Below are 20068 nucleotides of genomic sequence, written 5' to 3' on the forward strand. Positions count from 1 at the left end.
TGGCATTTGGAAATCTCTCGAAAGAAGTAAAACTGAACTGCACATCATCCTTTCCGGAACTCTTTTTCAAAATAATTTAGTGAGCTCTACAATACTCTACATATAGTTAGAGCTCTCACACAAAGCCTTTTGACTCTGTCAAATGAGTTACGGGATGACTTTCGAAGAGGGAAACGATTAAGATACAAGACTACTGATGAATGTTTAGAAGAACTTCAATAAGAGCTTGATCCTTTCATCCTTGTCCAAAATGTTGGCATCCTTAACAATCTTCCTAGTTTGAGGGACTGTGTACTTGTCTTAAATCTTTTTCTCTCATCAAAACATAATCCTTAAGAGGATTCAGGAAATGCACATGCCAGCCTTTAGTCATGAATTACCAATTTCCTTAGTCTCTGTTCATCCTTTACTGTGGAAAGATATAGGATTAGACAGAGAAAAATTGTGTACATCAACCATCTTATTACATCTGGCACGATGGAGGGAGACAAGTACCGTAGACAAGCTGTGAAAAGCCAATTATCTGAATTGGTCTTTTTTTCGCAGACAAGTGAGCTGATGAGCAATGGGGCATGAGAAACTCAAGGATATTAAGAAGGATACTTTGCCAGCCCAAAGAATCAGCTCTCCCTCAACCAATTGTCATTGGCCTTTGATAAACCTATAAGGCAAGGCATGACAATACACAATGGCTATTGATATGAATGTAGATGTATAGCCATTAGATCTTATCATGATGAAAAATGAATTTACTTTCAAGAGCACATGATAAGAGACTACTTCAAAGGCAATGAAATGTTCAACTCAAGCACTATCCTACGAAGGAGAGTTCTAGAGATTTTTCAAACTCTAGAACAAGATACTTATCATTTAAAATGATGATATAATATGAATCCATCCAAGATAAGTATAAAACCTAAGATGATAAGGCATTAAGGCTCAGGCTAAGAAATTTGTCACAAATGAGAAATGATCTCAAAATGTAAGCATAAGACAAATTCTCAAACTCAAATGAAGCAATTGGATTCAAATGAGTGCACTTATCATATGTAATGTGATACCCATATCAACTTCACATATGATAAGAAGGAAACGATAGATAATGCATATAAAGCTCCCCCTTTGTTAGAGACTCACACACAGTATGAATTCAAAGGGATGTCCTACACAAAAGCACCAAGGGATTTAAAGGTGAATGATTGACAAACCACCCTTGGGCTACAAATGCATGATTGCTAGAGGTAGTTATGTGATACCAAAGGAGATGACAACCTAGCAAACCATGCTCTCCCTAAATATGTGCATATAATATATATGTATAACACACAAGGCACATATGGCTTATCATGGTTAAGATGTTGGCTAGAAGCCAAAGTAATTAGATGTTTTAATTAAGACAAAGGTACAATCTCCCTCTTAGCTAGTAAGAAGGCTAAAAGCACCAGTTGAGTAGCTTTTAACTTTAAGGTTTACCATCTTTACCATGAGCTAATACTATATAAGGGGAAATAACTATAGATTATATAAATATATCAATTTAGTACAAATTTATAGACTCAGACAAAGAATAAATTATTAGAGTACATATCGTAGAGAGACATTCATGGCTCATGCAAGTGATAATATATCACTTATGGGTAAACATGAGCAAGATATGACCTTTTAAGCCTCCATGGATAGTCTACGATGTTTGGATACAAGGATAATGGTCCAAACATCTATGCCTACATCCACAAACCACGATTTAAAGATACAGCATTTAAGCACAAAGTGCAAAAGCCCATGGAAAACCAAAATGTGTGGGATATATGTGTTCCCATTACAATGTGTTACATGATAATCACTACAGTGAGTAGCTGCCCAACAATGATACTAGATTCCTTAGACATTTTCAATTTTACTCAACTGAGTTCATAAATTGAATGTAGACTCATTTTTAATTTTCTATAAAGAAAATATTCATTTAGAACAGTAGAAAATAATCCAAGGATTTTAAGAGAATATCAAGTGATAAACACCTTGGACACATGCATTCCAAAATAAACTACTATGACTAGATATTTTTATCTTAATCATGAGAGGATATTCATTTTGAGCCTTTTTTGGAACACATCAATTTTAACCCATCAAGATTTCTTATGCATTTAATGATAATCATTAACCACATAAGAATGGGTATAAATGACAACTAGGTGCATAGTAATAGACATACTTACTTACCGAGGAAATAACAGAAGTCTAAGAAAGGATTGGAGTGAATTTCCTTAGATGTGGCTTTTAACACTCAATCTTGCTAGAAATGATATTCTACCTACGTTGAATATACCAAGATCTAGCAAAAGCCAAAAATTTTCTAACAAGAGTTCAAGAATGAAAGGAATGAACTTGAAAGATCAATTTGAACTTAAGGGCAAAAAGGGTGGTTGACTTTCATGAGAGCACACATATGGTTTTCACATTTGAATTTTCTATTGTGGATTTACTTTGTTGATGCTAAGTGTACAAGTGAAGTGATTTTGCACTTAGATAGGCTTATCAAAAAGATATTCAATAAAGCACAACAATATAGTCTAAGATAAAATATATCATTGAATTACTTTTAGACTATAACAAGAAAAAGATGTGATCATTCAAGCTCATATAATCTAGATACAAAAAATAAATCAGTGAATTGAGGTATCTAGAATAAATGTGAATGATATAACATTTTAGCACAACCTATAAACTAACACATTCACTAATTAGTTTAGATGGGATCTTTGGAACCCAAATCCCTTTGGTTCCATCCAAGTTTGTTTGTGGGAGTGTATCATTTCTTATCCAAACAAACCTGTCAGATTTCACAAATCTAACTTTACACTCAGATTTGTGATGTCCAGACCTACCACAATAAATACATGAATAATAATTGGTAGATGAGGAACAAATAGAATCACAAGACTTTAAAATTAAGCAAATATGCTTATCTTTTTCTTCTTGTAGTCTTTGATTCTTAGATGAGAGTTCTTCATTTACTTGTTCTTTATTTTCACAAACATGTTTATATTTTTCAACAAATTCAATGTTTGTGCATTCAAGGCTTTCTTTTTCTTTTCCAAGGATAAAAATGATTTTGCTTTAATACATCTTATTGGAAAGAAAATCCCCTTTCAATGACATCTAAGATGTCAAATCCATGGATTTGAGATAGGCTAACATTTTTATTTTCCAAGTCCTATAATTCATTCCATCAAAGTACGGGAATTAGAGAGGATCGGCCTTTTCAAAATCCATTTGGATTGTCATGGATCTTATCTCTTGTAGATTCTTAAACTTAAAAATCTTTCCAAATTTAAAAACCTTTTTAAGAGCCTTAGCTTTTATACCAAATGAAATTCAAGTGTGACAACCCATGAGGGGGGTGAATGGACAATTAGAAATTTTAGAATAAATTAGGTGGGAGATTAAAAGTTAATCCACTAACTAAGCACTAATTAATCTAGCCCTTGTTCAAATAGATATATTAATGAAAGCTAGGGTTTAGACATTCTAATCATGCACATTTACTAATCGTTATTCAAATAGACATTATAATGCAACTAGGGTTTATATATTTCAATCAAGTGCATTTACTAACCCTTGTTCATTCAAAAGCATAAATATAAGTTAGGGTCAGAGTTTACCAATCACCATACGTGCAAAGGAAGAAGGAGAAGAAGAGTAATCCATAAAAGACACGAGATTTTTATAGTGGTTCGGTCTATCACAAGACCTACTCCACTCTTCCAAGTTTTCCTCCTTAGATGTTCCACTAAAGATAGGATTCTTGAATGGCGAATCATTAAGCCGTACACCACACCTTCTCCAACTCCAAAGGGCACACACCCTTTCTGCACGAAGCCTTGTGAGGGACACTCCCTCTTACATGATTTACCTTTGTTAACGGGCCGAATCGGAGACCCTCATCTTCACAATTTTTAACGGGCTGAAGAGAAGACCCTCATCTTCACTTTTCTTACCGGGCCAAAAAGAAGACCCTCAATGAAGAACCAAAAAAAATGAAAAACCCTCAATGCCTCTTAATAGGCTGATTACAACATTTATAGCTCACAATCACTCCAAATAAATAAGCAAAAGAAAGCCCTATGGGTTGCCTCTTGATAAGATGTAGAAATATAAGTTCAAAGAGGATTTTGCTTTTGATTTCAAGTTGAAGCTCAATGAGAAATGGGATTTGATTTTTCTCAAATATTCAAAAGCTTGTTTAGATAGGTTTTAATCATGTATATATAAGGTATTTGAAAATATGACCGTTTAGAGGTAAAACTGTAAATAAATGGGTTGAAAAAGTCAACCTGCGAAAGCCCCAACGACTAGTTTACCCGACCGTCGTGGTAGACCGAGCCACCGCGGTCGCTCGCCCCTATCGGGCGCCCTTTGATATTTTCAAATTTCTTACCGTCGCGGTTGACCAGCCCCATGGCAGTCGCCTAACGAGGTCAACCTGTTTGCTCAAACATTCGGCTCAATAACCTATCTCGGTCGACCGACCCACGGCGGTCGCCCGCTCAAACCCATGACGGAATGTTCTGTTTCAACAGAACTATTTCCACGGTCGTCCGGCCTAACCTGGTCGACCGGCCTACCATTTTTCCACAAGTGCTGGAATTCCAGCTACCTTGCCGGGGTCGCTAGGGACACCCCGGTCGACCGGCCCTGTATAAAATTTCATTTTAACTTTTAAAACTCAGGGGCTTTTAGGCCATGGTCTTTGAGCTTAAGTCCAAGGTTTTCAAACACATTTTTGGGTGTGTTGATGGTTTTTAAAGATGTAAAATGTTAAGTATAAAAACCATTTAAAAATATTTTGAAAGTGCATTTAAATGTAAAATCAAGAGGACTCTAAATACATTCTAAAAGTGTTTACCATGAGTCTTCTTGGAATGTATCAGCTCCCTTGCACTTTCTTGGACTTCTTCAGCTTGTGAGTGAACTTCTTGACCTTGTTTGGCTCTTGTGACTTCTCCTCCAATCTTGAATACATGTTGCATGGTACATGAGGTGTCACCAATGGCATGTTCAACTCCAAGCTCCTTCTAGACACTTGCTTGGGGAACTTGTAGATTCTTCATGTTGAGCTTCTTGACTTGAACATCTTCAAATGAGGTTGTCTCCAATGTAGGTGCAAGCTCTTGGTTCCTTTGATCCTTGATCCACAAGCCATGTGTTGAGAGGGGTTGTGTAATGGCGATTATGACCTGAAATCATGTAAACAACACAACACCTCAAAGAAACACATCAGTCCATAAATGCTAATAAATTTGATTTTGCTAGCATCAAAACAAGAGGTAAGGTGAATGATTAGACCCATGGGAACCCTTGGGGTTACACTTAATTTTCTTGATTATTTGATTGTGTAGGATTAGGTTGATCTTCATCATCATTAAGAGGTGTAGATACACCATAAGTTCCATCAAATTTAACATGTATTGCTTCTTCATCCATTAGAGTTTTCTTGTTAAACACTCTATATGATTTACTTTGGGTAGAGTACCCTAGAAAGATGCCATCATTGGATTGGATCAAATTTAGGAAGATAGTCTTTAATGTTCAAGAGATAACACTTGCACCCAAAAATTTTTAAGTAGCTTATGTTTGGTTTTCTTCCTTTCAAAAGTTCATAAGGTGTTTTATGTGTATGGGGCATAATCATTACTCGATTGATTACAGAAGAAGTCGTATTAACGGGTTCGGCCCAAAAGTGCCTTGGAGTGTTGTAATAATTAAGCATAGTTTTTGCCATTTCTTGAAGTACTCTATTTTTCCTCTCGGCAGCACCATTTTGTCGAGGAGTCCTAGGTGTAGAAAAGTTATGTTCAATTCCATGTTTAGTGCTACAGTTTTCAAATTTAACATTTTCAAATTCAGTTTCATTGTCACTTCTTATCATGGTTATTTCTATGCCTTTTTCTCTTTGAATTTTATTGTACAATTTAAAGAACATTCTAAATGTTTCTTCTTTACTTGCCAAAAATAAAACCCATGTATATCTAGAGTAATCATCAACAATCACATATACATATCTTTTTCCTCCAATGCTACAAGTCTTCATATACATATCTTTTTCCTCCAATGCTACAAGTCTTCATAGGACCAAAAAGATTCATATGAAGAAGTTGTAGGCGTCTACAAGTTCAAATAACATTTTTGGGTTTGAAGGATTCTTGAGTTTATTTTCCCTTTTGACAAGCTCTCAAACATGGTCGTTAATACATTTTAGTTTAGGCAAACCATCAACAATTTCTTTACTACCAAGTCTTGAAATCAACTCCATATTTGCATGACCTAGTCTTATATGCCATGTCCAAGAGTTATCTTCAAATCATGTAAGACATCTAACATTTTGACTATTTAATTCTTCTAGAATGAGAGTGTAAATACTATCAATTCTTTCAGCAATAAATTCTATCTTATTGCCATGAGCACACCTAACAATGCATTTATCATTTTTAAATAGAACTTCATTTCCTACATCACACAATTGACTAATACTAAGTAGAACATAGCAATCAACAAGAAAAACATTGAAAATAGTGAGGTCTTTGAAAGTAATAGTACCTACATTAGTGATCCTTCCTTTTCTATCATCACCGAAAGTTACTTTGCCTTGGTCTTTCATGGTGATTGATGTGAATTTGGACGAGTCCCCTGTCATATGTATTGATCATCCACTATCTAAGAACCTTTTGTCCATGGAGGTTCTATCGCTCAAGCATAGCTACAAAAAAGATTTAAATCGATGCCTTAGGTACCCAAATCTTTTTGGGTCCTTCAATGTTAGTTCCATATTTCTCATCTTTTCTAATCCACACATATTGATAGTTAATAAATTTTCTTATTTTACGTGCATAGTTATAGTGACCAATCTTTCCATAATAATGACAAGTGGGCACAAATGTGCTAGTGCTAGTATGCATGTATGAGGAACTCTTATGTGAGTGTGAGATTGATGGTCTCACAAATCGATGGCCTCACAAGAAAGCTTTTACCACAAGCAAACTTTAGTTGTAATTTCTCATTATCACTTTTCAACTCTTTGTTTTCAAAATGAATTTTTTCAAGTTCCTCATAAACCTTATCATTTTCGTCTTTATACTCTTTATTTTTTACAATAAGGTTATCAATCCTTTCATTTAGTGATTTATTTTCTAGTACAAGTTTTTTCATTAGTTGTAGCATGCAAATCCAATTCTTTCTTTAAAATACCAAATTCCTTAGTTATTTTTTCAATAGATTTTCTCAAACCCTTATTCTTTGAAACTTCAAGAAGCAATCCTTCTTAAAATTTCTCACATGCATTAAACAATTCATCATAACTAAAGGATTCATCTATATCTTCATTAAGACCATTTGATTCATTACTTACCTCATATTGGTGAGTCTCAACTGCCATATAGCAAACATTTGCATTCTCTTGATCACTTGATTCGCTCTCCGATGAGCAACTTAACACATCCCAAGTGACACTCGATCCTTTCTTCTTATCTTTCTTCTTGTTTTTGCAGTCATCATCTTTCTTGTTTATGGGGCAATTTAGACGAATGTGTCCAACCTTCTTGCACCGGAAGTATTGAGGTTGATCATCTTCTTTTCTGTCATTTTCTCTCCTTGGTGTCTTGTCTCTTTTGAAGCTCCCTTTCTTCTTTCTTGAGAGATGACGGAATGTCTTGGCAAGGAGCGCAAGACTTTCTCCCGAATCTTGAAGGGTTTCTTCATCACTTTCATCTTCGCTATCCATCTTGGCTTTGAATGGCATTCCTTTCTTTTTAGGATCATCTTTTTTATTTTGTTGTAGATCTTTTCTCTTCTTCATTTTCATCTCATGGGTAATGAGTGAGCCCGCAAGCTCTTCCAATTTGATCATGTCTAGGTCCTTTGATTTTTCTATGGATCTTAGGATCCCATACTACGGGGAGTGATTTTAGTAGCTTGTTCACCATTTCTTCATTGTAGTAGAGTTTGCCTAGACATTCCAACTCATTTATGATGTTCGAAAATCGAGTATACATTTCGGAAATAGATTCATCATCTTTCATCTTGAATGCTTCAAAATCACTTACAAGTAGATTTACTTTAGTCTTTTCAACTTGTGTGGTTCCTTCATAGGTCACTTCTAAAGTTTCCCAAATTTCTCTAGCCGACTTGAGGTTGGATACCCTATTGAACTCATCCGAGGATAGAGCACAAATTAGGGCATTCATTGCCTTATAGTTCATGGTGAAGTTGGCTTTTTCTTGAAGACTCCAAGCATCACTATTCGTGAAGGGTTCTTCATATCCCTTTTCTATACTTCTCCAAACGCCAAATTCTTGTCCTTTAAGGTAAATCTTCATCTTAGCCTTCCAATGACCATAATTGGTACCATTGAAGAATGGCGGCGTAGATGTAGATTGACCTTCGACGATTTGGGAAGAAGAGGTTTCCATGGATCTTTATCTCTTTTAGATTTTGAAATAAAAATCTATATGTAAGAACCTTTAGCTCTAATACCAAATGAAATCTCAAAGGCAACCCAAGAGGGGGTGGATTGGGTTATTAAAAATTTGCAAGTGTAATTTAGTTTTTGAAAAACAATTTTAACCTTGTTAATTTGAAATTCAAAACAAGCAAAGTGAGATATTACTAATCACCAAGAGAAGAGAGGAAGGAGTGAATCATCCACAACGGACACTAATTTTATAGTGGTTCTCTATTCCAAAGACCTACTCCACACTTCCAAGTTTATCTCCTTGGGCTCTTCCACTATTTGGACTCCACACCACGTCCAGAGTCTAGGCCTCTTTACAACGCCGAGTGTTGAAACTCTCCAAGGGTAACAACCCTTCTTTACAAGTATTTGAAGAAGAAAGAAAAGCTCTCTTGTGCCTTTTTTTTTTGGGGGAAGTACTCTCTTGTGCCTCTTAGTAGGCAAATAGTGCAATGATGACGCTCTCTCACAAACTCAAAACGATTACAAATTTCCTAGCTCAAATCCTCTCAAAATTCAAAGTGGTAAAGTCAAGGCTCAAGAGGGTTTGTGAGGTATTTAATGCCAAAGTAATGAATCACAAGTTGTTTGAAGGCTTGGTAATTGATAATCAATGGTTGGAAGAAAAATAAATGAGCTAGGAGAGGCATTTATATAGAGAGACCACAAAAACTAGTCTTTTTAACACTTCCAACGGCTAGTTCGGAAGTCTCCCGGAAGACATTCAGAAGTCCAAAGAACTAGCCGGTACAAAATTAAAAATCGAAATATACTATCTTCGGGCGTCCGACCCGACCGTCGGGCTTCTGGTGTCTGAACCAACCATTTTTTGCAACTATCTTTTAAATACTTTTTCGGTCTTTTGGGGTTCATGTAGTGATTTCTTCAGGTGTGTTATGACTATTTAAGATGTTATTTGAGCCTTAAATACCAATAAGACCTATGGAGAGGTGAGTTGCATTCTAAAATGTGCAAAACACATGCTAGGTCTAAGGGTCTTCAACTTGTGAGCTTTCAATGCTTTGGACTTTGAATCTTCATTAGGTTGCTCTCTCTCTCTGATTCATCATCGACAGTTCTTTGACACATTGATGTGCTTGTCATGAGACTTTCTATTTGAGTTGCTTGTGGAGTAATTTCATATTGACATGAACTTGATTAACAGTACTAACAAGCAAATCATTAGATTATAAATTCTAATCAATTTGGGTTTGGGATCAATCAAAACACGGGTGATCCTTGAACCATTGAGCTTACAGTGGCACTACCTCCGGATTAGAAACCGAATTTGTCTCCTAAAGATAGAGAGATCTAGGAAGATTCTCCAACCTCCTACTAAATTGCAACGTTTCCAAGAAGGAAAATGCCTCAAGGGGAAGTCCTTGTAAAGGGCGGTAACTTTCCTCCAATATCGGTAATTATATAGAAACCAATTAACATGGTAATTATCTCCATGGAAATCACCCAATAAGGAAAGAGTCCTATCGGGGCAAGCTTCCTAAACTGTTGTGGACTTCTTCGCTATAAGAGGACCTTAGTAATTGACTTTGTCGATTACTGGTTATTTGTGTAAATGTCAGGTTGCCCACTATTATATTGTCTGATATTCCCTGTGGGCCAAGGTGAACAACTATGGAGTAGTACGGTGCAATGAGAAAACATCCTAAACCACATGATTTTCATATTCATGATAACATGTTAGACGAGAATGGAGTTAAAGCCAAAGGCACAAGTGATGATGTGGCAATGCCTTTAGGGGGGCATGAATGTGCAAAATCATAGTTAATGACCTAGGCGAGGTGCTACTCCCATCAGATGATTCTGGAGGAGAAAAGGATACCCAAAGATGCCTTCAAGCTAGCTATTGATTTTTGCACACCTCAATCTTGCCACTAAGGCCCCTATTCGCCATCAAACCTAAACTTGTTGGATCTCCCAATGACGACCGGTCAGATCATAAGTTCAAATCAAAAGGTCAAGATAGTCTTACTAGTGAATCTCATAAAGTAGATTTTATATGACAGGTGTGTAAATATATGGCTACAAAAAGTAAGTGGAGCACATATATATTTAGATGATCGACCCATTTATTTGTTATTACTTATTACCCGCCAGGTATGCATCTTCCCCCAATAATCTTCTTCGCAGGAAGATCGTATCCTTCAAATACATTTGGTGTAAAATAGACGGTTCAAAGAGTTTATAAAATATTGAGTACAAAATACCTTCACTAATCAAGGGGTTCGGATCATACTACCCAAAAGTTATTTTGGGGCCCACTTTAAAATTTTTGGAGTCCTATAACTAAATTACTCGTATACAATTTCATGGAAAGCTAGGCACGCCTGATTGTTAGCTTGAAGTCATTTAAGGGGTTAGGAAAGTTTTAACAACAAAAGGTAACGGTAGTTTAGCTTAGGGGCCTTCTGGCAATGATTTTTTAAAAGTAATACTTGGTGGATAATATCAGATTCTTGGGGACTATGTAGCTTATATTCTTTGTAAGAGGGACTCTTTGGCAAAAATTCCTTGAAACAATTTTACGGTAAAAAGTTAGAACAATTCAAATTGAGGAACTAGGAGATAACACTTAATGCACACAAGAAACATAAAGAGAAGAGATAGAAAAGTGTGCTCTACTTTTTATAGTGGTAAGGCCGAATCTTGGCCTACGTTCACTCTCACAAGGATATCTCCTCCTTGTGGCTCCCCTATTCAGATCTTCTTACGGGTAAAGATCAAACCGTTTACAAGCTTTTCCCCAAGCTTCCTCTGAGGTTGATATGATGTCTACCCCAAACTGAAGCTTTATACCTGATCGTGCCAAAATCTGGGTCTGTGATCGTGCGGTGGGTAGAGAGCCTCCGTCCAATATCTACAATCACAAACAAAGGGGTCAGGGGGTCTGGGGTGGGTCCCGGACGACCACCTAGACACCCAAGTCAGATTCTAGCTCAATCGTATAAATGAACAACAATATTAATGGACGGGGTGACTAGGTTATCAGAATTTAACATAGCCTATTTCTGTTAGTGTGTTGGTCGAGTTGGCTAAGGGATCTAGGGAGAGGAGGGGTCGAGCACCCTTTTCTCGCGCCTACTCTTGGATATGGTCACTTTGATGGGCAATTAAAACTTGCCTTTAATGGTGCCCTCTAGTCTGGTGAGGTTTTTCTTTTATCCCAGGCCAGAAGAGATTGGATCCCCTTTCTCAGGAGTTTGGTCACGTATTTATCCTTCTCGCTTGCATACAATTCCTCCTCATTAGGCACCACATGGATGTTCTTAATCATTTTGGGGGTGAAGATCTTCTTTCCATTTATTGGGCCGCAGTCTGGGCGTAGAGGATTAGTAGCATACATGGCTTGCTAACCTTGCGTTTAATCCTTTACATAATTGTAATGATGGATGATCATGGCTCATGTTTCGGGCGGCTGGAGGGTGTCACGTGCTCGATCTGGCGTCTTATGCCTTATCTATTACTCTTCATTATCACGGGTGATTATGGCTAAGATATTGAGTATGATGGAGTGACATGTGGCGAGATCCTATGGCCTCGCCATATTTTGTACCTATCATAATACCTTTCTACTCCTTTGGTCCATTCAAGGGAGTAAGTTCTTTTAACCGGTCATAGAATCTGATGACGAGGGTAATTATGAGAATCTTGGGAATACAGGGCGGCGAGGCGATTTGATCGGCGGTGTCTTCTCAAGGGATCCTGGCATAATTATGACGCACTGTTTGACCATCCAGTAGTGGAAGGACACGTGTTGGACGTGTCGCTTCGTTTTGTAGCCCAAGAGCCCCCTCTTTCCTTATAAGAGGGAGACTCTAGTGCTTCCTTATCCGTAAGCCATCCTTCCCTTTTTCTTTTTCTCAGTTCTCTTTTCCCTCCTTTTTCTTTTTTTTCGTATGACTTCACTAGGGCCCCTGGCCATTTTTGTGGTTGTGGGTCATGTTTGGAGATTCTGCAGTAAGTTTTTCCTTTGTATGGGCGTTGCTGTTTTAGAGTAGCGATGTCGGCCGGAGAGAAGGAATGCCTCTACCGCATCCCCCTAGGATACGGTGCCTAGGCAACCTTTTTGTAAGTAGGTCATCTTCCTCTCGAGTGATCAGTTCGGAGTTAATGGACCCTCCTGCCCTTATAAAGGATAGGTCTTTTTTTCATGGGAAGTGTTCTAGGGTATTATCTAGGACATCATCCTTGATTTTACCTCTTTCACTTCCTGTGCCCTTCCGGCCCAGCCCAAAGGACCTATGATTTGATGGCCGGCCTCGGTCGGACCTGAATGTCGAACTCTCCCAGCTCAGCAGCCCAGCTTATGAGTCATCCCAAGGTCTCGGGTTTCTGTAGGATCTTCCGCAGGGGCTGATTCGTCAGGAGCACTATGGTATGAGCCTGGAAGTACGGACGGAGTTTTTGGGCGGCGATGACGATGGTGAAGGCAAATTTTTCGATGTTCTGGTATCAGACCTCCACACCGTGGAGGACTCGGCTCACATAGTACACTGGGTGTTCCTACTTCCCATTTTGTTGGGCCAGGACAGCGATTACGGCAGTCGAACTTATAGCCAGGTAGAGGAACAATTCTTCTCCCGACTCAAGTTTGGTTAGTACTGGCGGAGCCTGGAGGTATTGCTTTAAGGAGTCAAATGCTTCTTGGCAGGCGGGGGTTCATTCGAACTTTTGTATGTTTTTCAAGAGCTTGAAGAAGGGCTGGCATATTTTGGCGGACTTGGACATGAAGCGGCTGAGGGCGGCAATCCGCCCTGTCAGCCACTGAACTTCCACAACGTTCGTAAGCGCTTCCATGTTCAAAATAGCCTGGATCTTCTCCAGGTTGTCTTCGATTCCTCTTTGGCTGACCATGAAGCCTAGGAACTTCCCTGAAGTCACCCTAAAGGCACACTTTGCCGAGTTAAGCTTCATTTGCGATCGTCGTAAGACGTTGAAGGTGTCTTTGAGATTGGCGATGTGTTGTTGGGCTCTCAGACTTTTCATGAGCATGTCATCCACGTATACTTCCACGTTTCTTCCTATCTGTTTATGAAATAATTTGTTGCCGAGCCTCTAGTAAGTGGCCCTGGCGTTTTCTAAACCGAACGGCATCACCGTGTAGCAGTATCAGCCCTGGTCAGTGATGAACGCGGTCTTTGGGATGTCTGGCTCGTGCATCTTTATCTGATTATACCTGGAGAATCTCTCCAGGAAGCTGAGGAGCTCATGCTCGGAGGTGGCTTCGATTAGCTGAACGATGTGCAGTTCAAGTCGGTGAAGTCTATACACGCCCGCCAACTACCATTGGCCTTTTTAACCATCACAATGTTGGACAACCACTCGGGGTATCAAATTTCTCTGATGAATCCGGCTTGCAGTAGCTTTTTGACTTCGGCCTTGATGTGTGCTTGTCTTTCCGTGGCAAAGTTTCTTTTCTTCTGTCGGGCGGGTTAGTGGGTCGATACTAATTTCGGACCCCACTGAAATCCAAAATTTCGGGCCGAAATTTGGTACTTCCGTTCAAAATTTCAAACCGAATTTCCGAAATTTCGGACCGAAATTCTGAAATTTGATAAAAAAAAAAAATTTAATGGAATTTTCTCGAAATTTCTGACCGAAATTTTTGAAATTTTTGACCGAAATTTGGAATTTTGGGAAATTTTGGTTTCGGTCCCCACCGAAATCCAAAATTTTGGATTTCGGCCGAAATTTAAAACCATGTGCCCGGCATGTCGGATGGAGACCATGTGAAAACATTTTCGTTAGCCTTGAGGAAGTCGATTAGCTAGGTTCGGAAATCACCTGCGAGCAAGGAACCGATTTGGACCGTCTTTTCAGGGTGATCTTCATGCAAAGCGATTGAATCTAACTCCTTGATAGGCTTGCCCCTTACCGTACGGGCCCGCTCCCTGGGGTCCTCGCTGCCAATCGCGAAATTTTCCATCGGGGCATTACTTCCCTTCAGGCTGGAGTAGTAGCATTGCAGCGCCACCATCTGCTGCCCGCGTATCTCTCCCACACCTTTTAAGGTAGGGAACTTCATTTTAAGGTGGGGGGTGGAGACCACCGCTCCCAGGTCCCTCAGGGCGGGACGCCCGATGATGGCGCTGTAGGTGAAGGGCACGTCAACAACCAAGAAGGTCGTCATGATCATTGTAGGATTTCTTGGCGAAGTTCGTTGAACATTTCTATGGTGGGAACCATTTGTGGTGCGCTTGAGGCGGCAGCGGTGGATCAGAAGAACATGAATTCTGTTCCCGAGAAATGGAGGCGTTGGTCGCTGCGTGCTGAGCTTGGCTCCTAGTCATCACTCCACCTTCCTGCTGTGGGTTGCTGTTTCTCATCGTCGCAAGATATTCGAGTTCAAACGAGTCCCACAGATGGCACCAATATGATCGTGCCGAAATCCGGGTATGTGATCATGCGGTGGATAGAGAGCCTCTGTCTAGTATCTACAATCACAAACAAAGGAGTCAGGGGTCCGGGGTGGGTCCCGGACAACCACTTCGACACCCAAGTCAGATTCCAGCTCAATCGTACAACAATATTAATGGAGGGGGTGACCAGGTTACCAGAATTAAACATAGGCTATTTCTGTTAGTGGGGTGGTCGAGTTGGCTAAGGGATCTGGGGAGAGGAGGGGGCGGGCATCCCGCACCCTTTTCTCATGCTTACTCTTGGATATGGTCACTTTGATGGGCAATTAAAGCTTGCCTTTAATGGTGCCCTCTAGTATGGGGAGGTTTTTCTTTTCTCCCGGGCCAGAAGAGATTGGATCCCCTTTCTCAGGAGTTTGGCCACGTATTTATCCTTCTTGCTTGCATGCAATTCCTCCTCATTGGGCGTCACGTGGACGTTAATCATTTTGGGGGTGAAGATCTTCTTTCATTTTATTAGGCTGCAGTCTGGGCGTAGAGGATTAGTGGCGTGCATGGCTTGCTAACCTTGCGTTTAATCCTTTCTATAATCGTAATGATGGATGATCATGGCTCATGTTTCGGGCGGCTCGAGGGTGCCACGTGGCGCGATCTGGCGTCTTATGCCTTATCTATTACTCTTCATTATCGTGGGCGATTATGGCTAAGATATTGAGTATGATGGAGTGACATGTGTACAATGAACTAAAAGCCTTCTCACAAAGGCAAATATACAATTTGTAACTCACAAATACTCTCAAAAAATTTGTACAATGAATTCTTAAGCTAATCTCTCAAAGACCTGAAAATTAATTGCACAAGCGATGATGAATGCGAGTCACCATATAATTTCTAGAAAATACAGTTTTTTTTAAAAAAATTTGCCAATCCCTTTATGGGCATTTATTTTTTTCAAACAATTGCCTCCGACTCAGTATTCCCAAATCATAACGTTGAAACTATAGATGTTCAAGGAAATTTAAAATTCTTATATGCTGCTGATATTAGGGCCACCATGTTTAAATAATTGAACTGACAGACATTGTCTTTTTCTGTTTAAGTAGCTGTCAAGCGTTATTACAATTTTGAAAGGGCAGTGATAAATTGACCCCCTAATATCTTCAATCGACCCCATGTCTCTCTCTTTCTCCTCACGGCATCTTTCTAAGCACTGCCCTATATGGGGTCGATTTATTAATGAGCTTTCGAAAAAGCTCTCCGAACCAACTAGAGAAGAGAAGACAAGCTGAGTCAGCGCAATTATCAAAACATGCCAGTGCCAATATAAAGAATCGATGTTAGAAAGCGTTAAAGTCTGTCACATACCTCCTTTAGAATGGTGCGAATTATCCTAAAGAGGTGCGAATTTTAATGTAGATTTACGTTTGCATGACGCCAGCGGATTGATAATGAATTCATGTTACACGTGACAGGAAACGCGTTCGTGATAATTGAAGTTGTAGTAAAGATCCGTGATATATTGAAGTCGAGTCGAACAAGAAACTTCCTTGTACAGATAGTCAATCAAACCGACCGGGCATACGCTCTAAAGACTAAAGACTTGCAACTTCTCTAATTTTAGACTTCTCCTCATATTGCTGTTACGTCATTTGTCCTTGCTCGGCCTTCTAGTTCTTAGACTTTTTCCGTAAACAAAATAAGTCAAGGTCATAAAACCAAAGTCTTGCTACGATTAATAGGAAAGTATTTTAAATTTAACATGTTGGAACTTGGAAGTGTTTTAGATTGACGAAAAAAAAAAAAACCCAAAAGTCTCCTTTCATTGCTTTGGTATTATTTCACCCAGTGTGAATGTAATCTACATCATTCTCTGGCAGCTTCACTTTTGCACACCAAAATTCTTATTGATAACCCAATCAATTGTCTAAGATGAAATAATTACAAGAAAATTTAGAAACCATAAGGCCCTGCTCGTTTGGCGAAGGGATGAGTAAGATGAAATAATTACAAGAAAATTTAGAAACCACAAGGCCCTGCTCGTTTGAGATTGTGACAACTGATTGTGAGCTCCAAATGTCCACAAAGGGATGCGTAAGATGAAATAATTACTAAAAAATTTAGAAACAATAACGCCTTGTTCGTTTGAGATTGTGATAACCGATGTCAGCCTAAAACCTATTATTGGACTCAAAATTAATTTTGAGTCCAATAATAGGTTTTCGGGTCACAATTGGTTTTCACATTCTCGAACGAACTAGGACTAATTTTTAGTACAATAATCAGTCATGGAATCAAAATCAATTCTCCAAACCCAAAATGAGCAGGACATAAATGTTCAGGTAAAGATCAATATAATTGAGGTGTTGAAATCACATATGCCAAGTGATGCTAGCACACCTCTTCTCTCATCTACCCGCTTCAGTTGCACCACGTATTAGAGTCTTTTTTAGCTTTACCCACCCACCCCACGCAAACCCCGCCTGCCTCTCTCTCTCTCTCTCTCTCTCTCTCTCTCTCTCTCTCTCTCTTGCAAAATAGGGTGCGAGCCCACATTATTTGGAGGTCCAAGGCATTCATTTGGATGGCCCTTCCATGGATAGGGTGTGGCCCAAAATTTAGCCTCATTGGATCCCTAACCCTGCCATTTTTGGAGGGAAAAAATGCGCAGAAACATGGACACACAGTGTCTGTCCATTGCCCCCCCCCCCCCCCCCTCGAATTGGGTTAGGACAATCCAATGGGGCTGATTTTTGAATCAACCTATGATGTGGTCCGTACAGTTCTTTGTCGGCCCGTGCATCGTACGGGGTTTTTTACTTGTGCGTGTATATTCGTACGACGGTTGGTCCATTTAAGTAAACTTAAACTTTAAGTAGTACCACAGTTGAACTAACTGTGGTACTAATAATAAATATGTACAGACAAAAGATATCAACACAACCATGTTTTTATGTACAGACAAAAGATATCAACACAACCATGTTTTAATAATTGCACTAACTTATCTTATCTTTATTTTTTGGTAACTAGGCTGGTGTTGAACCTCCAACCTCTAGGTTGAAGAACTACGCCTTGACCATTGAGCTAGAGGCTCAATCCCAACTCATATTTTCTTTGTTATTTAAAGAGCTGTACATAGTTATTAAAATTCCCAAAAGGGCAATGATAAATCTGCACCCCATGTAGGACAAGGTGAATTGACGTTAAAAAGCGGTAGAGCCTACCGCATAGAGGGGTGCAAATTATCGAACAGTGGGGTGCGAATTTAACATTACCCTTCCCAACAAAATTGAAAAAATCTCACAAATCAATCAAACTAAGAAAAGACAGGCTGGGTTAATGCAGTTATTAAAACATTGTAATGTTGACATCAGAGCCCCTCCCCCCCCCTCTCTCTCTCTCTCTCTCTCTCTCTCTCTATATATATATATATATATATATATATATATATATATATATATATATATATATGAGATAAGTGTTCCTACACGGCCGTGTAGATAAGCTTATCTACTCCTCCCTTTTAAAAGTACAGTGGGCCCACACATTGTGGATGATCCAAAGCATTCATTTGATAGGTCTTATCATAGATAGGGTGTGCCCAAAAAATCAGCACCAAAGGGTCATCCTAGCCCTTCGTTTTGTTGGGCCTTGTAGAAACAGAATGGACGCATCTTACGCATCTTACACAGTGCGTCCATTCTGTTTCTACAAGGCCCAACAAAACGAAGGGCTAGGATGACCCTTTGGTGCTGATTTTTTGGGCACACCCTATCTATGATAAGACCTATCAAATGAATGCTTTGGATCATCCACAATGAGTGGGCCCACTGTACTTTTTAAGGGAGGAGTAGATAAGCTTATCTACACGGCCGTGTAGGAACACTTATCTCTATATATATATATATATATATATATATATATATATATATATATATATATATATATATATATATATATATATATATATATACATATGAGAGAACATTTCCTACACACTTGTGTAGGTAAGTTACCTACACACTACCTTAAAATACAGTGGGGGCCCACATTGTTTGAGTGATCCAAACCATTCATTTGAATGATCCTCAGATAGATAGGGTGTCCATAAAAAATCAGATCCATAGGATCATCCTAACCATTCAAACTATGGAGGCAAAAAATGGACTAATTTGTGAAGGTTTATACACGTCCATTTTACCTCCACAAATCGTAGGGTTGGGATGATCCTATGGATTTGATTTTTTGTGGACACCCTATCTATGTGAGGACCATTCAAATGAATTGTTTAGATCACCCAAACAATGTGGACCCCCACTGTATTTTAAGGTAGTGTGTAGGTAACTTACCTAAACAAGTGTGTAGGAAATGTTCTCTCTCTCTCTCTCTCTCTCTCTCTCTCTATATATATATATATATATATATATATATATATATATATATATATATATATATATAGGAGAAGATAAAATGGAGAATTATTGTCCATTTAACACGTCAATGGGGATATATATATATATATATATAGGAGAAGATAAAATGGAAAATTATTGTCCATTTAACACGTCAATGGGTATATATATATATATCTCCGAGCGCACAAGTGATAGATAACCCCAACGCCGCGCACCCCCTGCCCCTCACCCACCGCGGTGACTCCGTTATTTACATTAGACAGCGGTCGAACAGACGCATACTTCGACGAACTGAAGAAAGTTTTTATATGTTTCTCCCCAAAAAGTAGGTGGGGGAGTCACTTTGGAACTTTTAACATACTTAAAATTTAATATTTCGAATTGCCTTAATTAAAAAGAGCCACATGGGTGAAGAAAGACAGAACAATGCCTTTTTCAAATTAGATAAAAATTTAAAAAAATAAAACGCGCTTATTTTATTTTATATTGGGAAATGATATCCCAACTGCTTCCTTTTATAAATGGCACCCCTCTCTTCGTTTAATTGTATAATTTGCAGTTAAATACTTACAATTCTCAAAAGGGTAGTAGCCACCAATGAAAAAAATAAAGAAATGTCTAGTAAAGTAAGGAGTGCCATTACCAAAATTGCAGAGTGCAGATATCATTTCCATTTCAATTTAAATAAGCGACATTCAAAACAAGTATAAATTCGTTGATGTATTTGATATTACTTGGGCAATGATAAACTCACCCCCTTCTATTACAAT

The 20068-nt window shown here is 38.8% G+C and overlaps 1 protein-coding gene across 1 annotated transcript; it reads right to left on the reverse strand.

Annotated features, from left to right (window-relative positions):
• Nucleotides 1-7859: 7859 nt before the first annotated feature.
• On the reverse strand, nucleotides 7860-8465 carry LOC143869763 (uncharacterized). Its single transcript, XM_077376321.1, has one exon. The coding sequence runs from the start codon at nucleotides 8463-8465 to the stop codon at nucleotides 7860-7862; it is 606 nt and encodes a 201-aa protein (XP_077232436.1).
• Nucleotides 8466-20068: the final 11603 nt, after the last annotated feature.

The sequence above is a fragment of the Tasmannia lanceolata genome, unplaced genomic scaffold (genome assembly GCF_043159265.1).
Source record: "Tasmannia lanceolata isolate RefF3 unplaced genomic scaffold, GAP_Taslan_0.1 ptg000003l, whole genome shotgun sequence".
NCBI classification, from domain to species: Eukaryota; Viridiplantae; Streptophyta; class Magnoliopsida; order Canellales; family Winteraceae; genus Tasmannia; species Tasmannia lanceolata.

What these genes read in the sequence shown, in the direction of transcription:
- LOC143869763 (XM_077376321.1), bottom strand. Translation starts at nt 8,465, where the DNA reads ATGGAAACCTCTTCTTCCCAAATCGTCGAAGGTCAATCTACATCTACG.